At 44.3% G+C, this 9,850-nt stretch overlaps 1 protein-coding gene and 1 pseudogene across 1 annotated transcript; one reads left to right on the forward strand and one right to left on the reverse strand.

Moving 5' to 3' along the window:
* Positions 1-7, reverse strand: part of LOC125532780 — a 693-nt pseudogene extending 686 nt beyond the window's left edge.
* A 940-nt stretch (positions 8-947) lies between these two features.
* Positions 948-1,573, forward strand: LOC125519201 (arabinogalactan protein 16-like). Its single transcript, XM_048684103.1, has 2 exons — positions 948-1,179; positions 1,268-1,573. Exons 1-2 carry the CDS (start codon positions 1,071-1,073, stop codon positions 1,372-1,374), a joined length of 216 nt encoding a protein of 71 aa, XP_048540060.1. The 5' UTR covers positions 948-1,070; the 3' UTR covers positions 1,375-1,573.
* Positions 1,574-9,850: the final 8,277 nt, after the last annotated feature.

A 9,850-nucleotide genomic window follows, 5' to 3' on the forward strand; every position in this document is an offset into this window, starting at 1 on the left:
CTGACATTTTATTTTCCTTACCTTGCAAGTGGAACAAGAAAGACTATAGTTATTTTGATTATATAAACAATCAAAGGATTTCGCATGCTTTCCATGGAATGACAGAATTCCCCTTGCTTAGTTTTCGCTCCGCTCGTGCCTGGCACTCCTTACTTGCGGAGCGGCATATCGGAAAAAGAAGGATTGACTTTCTATACGGGCCTGTCCCCTCTTACCCCTAACTAACAATTATACTGCAACCGAGTGGGCAGTGGTAAGCAAAGTAAGCAGAGGGTTCTCGTTCCGGTTGTGCGAAGGTTCCATGCCTGTTTTTACTGATTTTGGTAACCTTCTACAAGATTTTTAAACCAGTTTTCTCTTCGTTGTTGCTTTTTTTTACCCTTTTTCCCGGTCTTTCAATTTTTGTTTCTTTTTCTATTTTTCATAAATTCACAAATTTCAAGAAATGTTCAAACTCTTTAAAATCTGTTCAGAATTTTAAAAATTCTTTGCTTTTAAAAAAACTTTCAGAATTACAAAAAATGTTTGGAATTTACAAATTTTGTCACAAGGAGCGTCTTACAGGACCTGCCATCTACCACCGTGTAGGCAACTAAACACGCCCCGGTGATTTGATTTTCGTAATTTTGTATTCGCCGGCTGCAAGTACTTGCTAGCAATATAATGCGCATTAATCAAAACCTGAATTCTATTCGCATGTAGTGAATCTGATTCGGCGTCACGTCCAACCAAACCAGTAAACAAACGGGAATGTTTCTGCGGCCAGATGATTGCGCAGCACAACCAAACGCATAGACAGCCAACCTCAATCCAGGATCCAGACTGTAAAGACGGAAAAGAAATTCAGCAACGGTCGCCCATGTGAGCGGGCCCCGGCGCTGGCGCAAGACGCCATCGCGATCCCAGCGAGGTCCAGCGAATTCCAGGAGAGGGAAAGAGAGCCGTTATATAATCAATCAATTATCAGGGGAGGTTATATAATGGCACAAGAAGCGGCAGAACGTGAGGACAAGGCAAGGAGTCAAGGAGAGAGATAGAGGCATCTTCTATTCACAAGATACGCGGCTGCCATGGCGAGAACCCTCTTTGGTTTCGTCGCCGCCGCCGCGCTCCTCCTCGCCGTCTTCATGCCGGCCCTCGCCGCCGCGCAGGCCCCCGCGCCGGCGCCCACCAGCGACGGTGAGCCATCAAACTCCAGCATCTTCCCCTTCTGAATTGCTTTTCCCTTCTGGATTTCCTCACACTTGTTTCTCGTCGATGCGTGCAGCGTCCTCGGTCGACCAGGGCGTTGCCTACTTTCTGATGATCCTGGCGCTGGTGCTCACCTACCTCATCCACCCGTTGGACGCCTCCTCCCCGTACAAGCTCTTCTGAGCCTGTACATGCGCAGAGGCTTCTCATTCTTTTGTTCATCTTTCTGTTGTCCGTCGATCGATAAGCTAGTGGATTCTTGAGAGATTGGTTGTGTGAGATTCGATTTGAATTCATTAATTTGTTGCTCCTGTACTCTGGTGGATTCGCACGCACGCGTGCATATTTTTGTTCCAATGCTCCTCAGGTCTGTTGCCACTAATTATGCGTACTAGTCATCAGCCCGCGTGGGCTAGCAATTCATGCATGCATAGTACTCTCTCTAATCCAAAATAAATGTCGTGGTTTTAGTTCAAAAATGAACTGTCGTGGCACGACACTTATCTTGGATCGGAGAGAGTACTATATATATGTAATTTCATAAAAGAATGAAAATATAGGTAGAAACCTTGAAGAATATTTTTTAAGTGGTTTACATTAGAATATGTAGTACTTAGTTATTCTGGTTATCCATGGGCCAAAAAAAGGGAATTCCACTCTTTCTATTGGGTTCTTATTAGGGGGTGTTAAGTGAATTGGAAGAATGACGATGTAGGACATATGAACGATACTTGGCTCTTGACAACTCTAGAATACGAAAAATATGCCCCGTAAAACATTCATTTTCGAATGAGTCAATGTAGAAAAAGTTTTTCTTTTCGAACAAAATTAGCACCTTATGTTGAAGAGCCATGCTGGACATGAACGGTAGAAATGCAAACTTTAAAAGTGGTTTTCAATTTCTGTGTAAATAAATGAGTTTTTTTTAGAGAATGTAAATAGATGAGTTAGTGCAGTTAAAACTTTTCAAACTTTGACAGTACTAGTTGATAAAAAAATCTTTATATTGGCAAGATGATAGTAGTACTAATAAATTGCATTAACATGCGCCTTCGCTAATTCTGTCGACGAACCATGCTGGACACTAATGGTAAATATTAAAAACTCATGTGTCAATGTGAATTGAAAATGGTGATGTTGAATTTGCACGCTTGGTACAATCAAATACTATATACATCTACCATTCATAAATATTTTTATCAAATACTATATACATCTACCACTCATAAATAAATGACTTCCTAAAATGTGCATCTGAACCTTTTCAAACTTCATTAGTGATTGATAAAAATATGTTTATGTTGATAAGATGAAAAATTGTACCATTAGATTTGCCAAAATATTTTTAATAATTTTGCACTAACATGCGCGTGCAAAACAAATGATCAGAGGCGCATACCAGACAATGTGGTCAACATGAAAATATTATCTATCTATCAGGATAAACACCATTTCAGTAAAAAAATAAAGAAGAAAACTAAAAACAAAATGTGAAAAAACGAGCGCTAGGTCTGCGGACTGGACGCACTGGCCGGGCCATTGTCGCCCGCTTCAGGCGAGACCTTGTTCTGTCTTACACTAGTCGCCCCTGGGTGTCATGTGCCAAGGTGAGCGAAAGAGTAGATGGGCCTGCCCATTTTAACTAGCGCAGGTGACTACAGTACCCATGCCCAAAGTCCCCTACGGCGGCGGCCTAGGGTTTTCCAGTCCTCCGGCGATCTTTGCCGTGAGTTCGTTGTTGCTACCTGGCTTCGGGCCACGTTCTCTGCTTGTCCCTCTCCTCTACCCGAGCTGTTCCAGGGAATAGTCAGTATGCTCGCCCCCGCCGCCACTAGAGGGAGTTTTGATCTAGGGTTTCCCGTGGGGAACCTTTGACGCAGTGATTCTTGATGTTATGGCGGGCAGGGAGACGACAGCACCAACCATGGAGGGGGAGTAGACGGCGTTGGCGACATGCCGGATCGCCTCACACTCCAGGATGATGAACTAGATGATCTTGTATGGGAAGATGAGAATGACGCGGCGGAAGTCAGGCCCAAGTGGTTGGCGCTATGCCGCCTCCTGACATCAAAATCCTTTAGCCAAAGCGCTTTGATCGGGAAGGCTGCTTGGAATCCGGCTCAGCCGGTGGTATGGTGGAGCATCAAACCAAATTTGTTTTCTATCCAGTTCAATTGCTTGGTGACGGGAACAAGGGTATGCACAAAGGACCTTGGGATTTCAAGGGCTATGCCCTAATTCTCGCTGAATATGATGGCTTCTCAAAGCCGGAAAAAGTAAAGTTGAACATGTTGGAAACTTGGGCTCAGATCCACAAGCCGCCAGACCTCGTTCTCAAAAGCAAGAGCTTCCTGGAAAATTTAGCGCGGCGTATAGGCGAGGTGCAAGAAGTTCAAGTTACACTTCCTAATGGATCTGTGGGGGAGTTCATCAGAGTACGTGTGAAGTTGGATGTGGGGAAAAAACTTACAAGAGTTGTACAATTCACAAAGGCTGGCGAAACAGAGAAATATAGTGTGAAATTCGAGAAGCTACCCATCTTTTGCTATGAATGTGGTATGATGGGGCACTGGTATGAGGAATGTGGAACGGGGGAACACGATGCAACAAAGTTTGAATGGGCCCTGTTCATCTTGGCTTCAAGGAGCATTGGCCCTCGAGGTGGCCGAAGTCGGTCCAGCGGAGCAGGCCGAGGGGATCTAGACAGGAACGATCTAGGAGGAGGAAGAGGCCGGGGTCACGGAAGAAGGGGTAGTCCCTATGATTCGGGCATGCACCCGCATACAAGTGGGGCGGGATTTGATGATGACAATGACCTCCCAGCTATTGGGGTGGTAGCTCAAAAGCATACTCCGGTTTTGTCGGAGGGAGGGAAAGATCATGGAATATGATGGGTCAAAGAGCTGGAGACACAATGCTCGCACTGAAACAACTTTGGAGAAGCAAGCAGAGGATGCTACCAATGATCATCAAGAAGATTTATTTGTTCTGGGTAAACGTACAACGGATGACTCTAGTACATGGCAGCCACACAAGTTGGATCCTGTTGATCCAAAGACAACAATTGTTCCGTTAGGCAATACCACAGCGATTGCTGGCCAGTTTGAGAACACCATTGGGGGTTTCTTCGGGTGGTGGAGGTACACCACAGAAAAATGCCAACAAGAAGAAGCTGAAGGGATCTGATGGCATAGCAGTAGAAGTGCATACTTCAAATGAGAAGATGGCCTCCATGGGTGAGGACCACAAGGGACAATGAGTATCGTGTGTTGGAATTGTCGTGGGGCGGGCAACCCTGCGACAATTCGCGAGCTTTGTGTTCTGATGAAGCGTTTTGCCCCCACCATCCAATGTATTCTCGAAACTCAGGTTGAGGGGTCTAGGGTGGAGTTTTTATCAAATTCCTTAGGTTTCAATAAAAGTTTTGTTGTTAGTAGTTCTGGTAGAAGTGGTGGTTTGTGTGTTTTTTGGAATGATGCAATAAAGTTGGAGGTTGTTGGCTACTCTAAATACCACACTGACGCTGAATTGGAGGAGGTTGGTAACACTCCATTTAGGGTGGCATTTGTGTATGGTGAAGCCCAAGTCTAGAATAGATTCAAAACGTGGGACACCTTGAGGGGAATAGCTTCGACTAGTGCATTACCATGGATGGCAATCGGAGATTTTAACGAGGTACTTCACCTCCACGAGCATGATGGAGTTGGAAACCGGAGCCAGGCTCAAATGGATGGTTTTCGAGATGCTTTTGATATTGTTGGACTGTCAGATATTGGATTTAGAGGGAATTCGTGGACTTTTGAGAAGAGAGTTGCTGGCGGTTCTTACACACGAGTACGATTGGATCGATGTGTGGCGACAACATCTTGGTCGCTGATGTTCCCTCAAGCGGAGCTGGTGCACGAAACTGCTGCGTGTTCGGACCACGTCCCACTGCTCTTGAACCTGAGACTGCATGCACCCAAGGCAAGACCGAAAGCATTTAAATATGAATGAGCATGGGAGTCGCATGAAGGACTGCCTGCGGTGGTGGGAACTACTTGGGGACAGGACTGCGACGGGACTGTCGAGGGAGTGAAACAGCGCCAGGAGGCCCTATCATCCGATCTGTCTCATTGGGACAAGGAAGTCTTTGGGAATGTAAAAAGGGAAATCGGTAAACTGCAAAAAGATCTGGCCCTGTTACATGCAATACCGAGACGATTGGGACCCTCACATGCAGAGGTGGAGATATGTGACAGGCTGGTAGAGTTGTTTCACCGAGAGGAACTTTTATGGCACCAGCGTGCCCGCATAGAATGGCTGGCAAGCGGCGACAAGAATGCATACTATTTCCACATGCGGGCAAGCCGGCGACGCCGTAAGAACCAGATAAAAGCCCTCCAGCTCCCTGATGGGAGGTTGACAGATAATATTCAGGAGATGGAGGAATTTGCCACAAACTTTTACAAGGAATTGTATACCTCAGAACAAGTGCTAGACATGGACCGGGTGTTGGACACAGTCCCAATCAAGGTGACAAACAAGATGAATGAATTACTCAATGCACCATATACAGAGAAGAAGGTAAAGACAACTTTATTTCATATGTTTCCTACCAAGGCGCCGGGGCCAGATGGGTACCCTGCCCATTTTTCCAAAGACACTGGGAGGTGTGTGGCGCATATGTTACTAAGGCAATCTTGAGGATAGTTAAGAGGGAGGAAACAGCAGATAGCATTAATGAAACAATCTTGGTACTGATCCCAAAGGTAAATAATCCAACATTATTGGCACAATTCAAACCTATCTCGTTATGAAACGTCTTGTACAAGATTTCTTCCAAAGTTATCTCCAACAGGCTGAAGTTGGTGTTACCTGACATAATATCGGAGGAACAGTCTGCTTTCGTCCTAGGTAGACTCATCTCTGATAACATTATAACTGCTTATGAATGCCTGCATTTCATGAAGAGAAACACTGCTGTGAGATATAGAAGTGGTGCTCTCAAGCTAGATATGATGAAAGCATATGACAGGGTGGAGTGGGAGTATTTACAGGCAATTATGCTGAAACTGGGCTTCTCCGAACAATGGGTCCAGATTGTTATGGGCATGGTGAAGTCAGTAAAAAAATTGTACTATTTAATGGTAAGAAGCTACAGGAGTTTCAACCTACGCGTGGTATACGACAGGGTGATCCAATTTCCCCGTACCTTTTCTTGATAGCAGCAGAGGGCCTTTCGTGCCTCCTAAAATCTGTTGACGAGTCATCTAACATGAGCGGTCTTAAAGAGGCTCCCTCGGCGCCACTAGTAAACCACTTATTATTTGTAGATGACAGCCTGCTGTTCTTCAGGGCGAGTGTTGATGGGGCACACGAGATTAACCAGTTGTTGACCACATATTGTCAAGCGTTGGGGCAGCGAATAAATCATGAGAAATCTTCAATTTTTTCAGCAAAGGATGCCCGGAGAGCACTAAGGAGGAAGTCAAGTTATTGCTGAATGTGCCAAATGAAACAGTTAATGCAAAATACTTAGGCATGCCTACTGAAGTGGGGGCCTCCAAAATGGAGCTTTCAAATACTTGAAGGATTATTTGTGGAGTAAGGTCCAAGGGTGGATTGAACAAACTATATCAAGTGCTGGAAAAGAAGTTTTGATAAAGGCTATAGCCCAAGCAGTCCCAGTATATTCTATGTCTTGTTTCAAATTGCCACCGGGTTTGTGTGAGCACTTAAATATGTTGATAAGGAAATTCTGGTGGGGGAGCAAGGATGGAAAGAGAAAGACTAGTTGGGTCTCTTGGGAGACCATGACTAAGCCTAAGGGAATGGGCGGTCTCGGTTTTAAGGACTTTGAACTATTCAATCTTGCTTTGCTAGCGAAACAAGCATGGCACATCTTATAGGCGCCGGAATCTTGAGTGCAAGAATTTTGAAGAGCATTTACTTTCCCAATGGGTGTATATTATCAACAGAACTTGGGAGTCACCCCAGCCAAATTTGGCGCTCTATTATCAAGGGGCGGGACATACTTAAACTAGGCCTGATCGGACGTATAGGAAATGGTGAAACAACCAAAATCTGGGTGGACAACTGGATCCCCAGGGACGTCATGATGAGGCCGTACGGGAGAAGATCTTCCAATCCCCCCGAACTTGTTTCATCCCTGATCGATCACACAACAACAACATGGAATCGTGTGAGGCTGGAGGAAGTATGCCTCCCGATCGATATCCAGGCTATTGTCCAAATTCCAATCTATACATCTAATATCCCAGATAGCTGGGCTTGGAATTTTGAAAGAAGTGGAAGTTTTATAGTCAGGTCGGCCTACAGAATGATGGTAAACACAAAATATAGGAGAGGCATATGGATGGATGGATGGAAGAGCGGGCTCCTCAAGCTCGGACAGAGACGAGCAATCTTGGAAACTCTTGTGAGGTACTCAAGTACCAGAGAAGATACATATGATTTTGTGGAGATTAGCATGCCATTCTATCCCAACGGAAGATGTGAGGGCAAGAGAAACATGGCAACAGCGAGCGCTTGCAGCTTGTGTGGTGTGTAGGACTCATGGCAACACTCGTTGCTCGAGTGCTCGATGGCCAGATGCGTACGGGCATTGGTTGATGGGGAACTGGCGGAACACCTGTGCGAGACGACGGAGCCTAGCGCTAAGCAGTGGTTATTCACAATGATAGACACGTTACCGCATGCAGCCTTCGTGAAGCTATCAGTAACCCTTTGGACAATTTGGTGGGCGAGGAGGAAAGCAATACACGAGGAAATATTCCAGAGTCCTGCAACAACTAACAGTTTATATGCAGCTTTATCACAGAACTGGATATTGTATCAGCCAAAAAGGTCAATATGCAGGGAGCTAACATGGCTGGTGCATAGCGGCCCAAGGCGCCTCCACCGGGCTTCATGAAAATACACGTCGATGCAAGCATTGCAAGAAATCAGAACAGGGGAGCGGCCTCGGCTGTATGTGGAGATGCGAATGGTAATTATGTTGGAAGCTCCTCTTTGGTTATTGAGGGAGTGAGCAATGCTGCAACTATGGAAGCTATTGCCTGCAGGGAGGCTCTCTCCTTAGCAGATGACCCGATGTTACAGAACTTCATGGTAGCGTCTGACTTGAAGCAGATTGTGAGTGAGATCTATAGCGGCTTCAATGATGTGTACGGGGCCATCTTATCAGAGATAAAGAATAGGGATCTTTTGTTTAATTGCAATTTTACTTTCGAAGGCCGAGCGGTCAACCGCGACGCCCATAGGTTAGCCAAGTTTTCCAATTCTCTAGATCAGGGGAGACATGTTTGGTTGATGCAACCCAATGACCTGATTGTAATGCCACTTCATGTGGAGTTTGATCAATAAAACTTGGTGATACCCCTAAAAAAAAGGCTACAGTACCCGGTTTTGAAAACCTTCAAGAAAGTTCCAAAACCGGTTTTCTTTCTTTCAGGTTCTGGGTTTATTTTTTCTCTACAGTACCCGATTTTTCCTTTCCCCTTCTTTTTTTCATTTTTTCTCTATTTTATTTATTTTTCAAAATTTATTTCTCTTTTCAAAATTTGTTCACATATTTAAAAAAATTTTCATGTTTTCCAAACATGGTCATAAATTTCGAAAATTGTTTGTGTTTTAGAAAAATATTTAATATTTTCAAGAAATGTTTTTTTTTCTGAAATGACCAAAAACTGACAATCTACTGTGCTCTACATGGTTGGAAGACCATGCCGACCATGTGTACCCAACGTGTAACAATGTCATGCGGAAGATCAAATCTGTAGGAGTCACGTGTAGTTACTCGCACTTCCATTAGCATTTGGGATTTCTAACCAACCAAGAGTATTCTAGTGTGGAACCTTTAGTTTTCTCTAGTTTTGTAATCTTTTGTTCTCCACGGGGCTAGACAAAAATCACTGCCTTTGACCCATTTGAGAAAGTTCAACAAAAAATGGCTCATGTAGAAAATTTTAGCACGATCTAACCCCCTTTAGCAACGCCCCAACACACTGATTTTGCTATTGTGCAATGAAACGTCAAACACTATGGCATTGTCACCTTGAGGCATTAACAACTACTCCCTTCGTAAACTAATATAAGAGCATTTAGATCACTATTTTTTAGTGATCTAAATGCTCTTATATTAGTTTACGGAGGGAGTAGCATGCAGTGAGAGAGAACGCTTGGCGTTGCACATGTGAGCAACACCAATGACATTAGTATTGCATAGTGCATCAACAACGCCATCAACATTAGCGTTGTAAAAATAAGGTCAAAATCGTGTTAAAGTTTTCTGCAAACAGTCACTTTGTGCTGAACTTTCTCAAAAAGGTTAAATATGTGATTTCAGCCACGGGGCAAAAGGCTACCTGGTCTCAAAGTCATAACTAAAGAATGGTGCCAACAAGTTGAGGCTTGGGGACTTTGCTGCAATCAAAAGGAAAATTGATTACGTGTAGAAAAGGAAAATCGACTGAAGTGGCTATCATAATTTTTTTTACATGAGATTTGTAGTTGTGATGTTCTTGAGGTTAGTTACGTTAATTGCTGGCTTTTCTTTGTCATTGTCCGGTCAACACTCACGCGTAGCAGACACCATAGACAAAGGATGTTTCTTATGCGTTCAGGTCACACAGAATTTTATCTTTGCATTTTTACT

The sequence above is a fragment of the Triticum urartu genome, chromosome 1 (genome assembly GCF_003073215.2).
Source record: "Triticum urartu cultivar G1812 chromosome 1, Tu2.1, whole genome shotgun sequence".
NCBI lineage: Eukaryota > Viridiplantae > Streptophyta > Magnoliopsida > Poales > Poaceae > Triticum > Triticum urartu.

Bases quoted from the DNA above. Each gene is read 5' to 3' on its own strand.
- LOC125519201 (XM_048684103.1), top strand. From the start codon at position 1,071: ATGGCGAGAACCCTCTTTGGTTTCGTCGCCGCCGCCGCGCTCCTCCTC. The intron at 1,180-1,267 runs GTGAGCCATCAA...CGATGCGTGCAG, and splicing joins GCCGGCGCCCACCAGCGACG to CGTCCTCGGTCGACCAGGGC.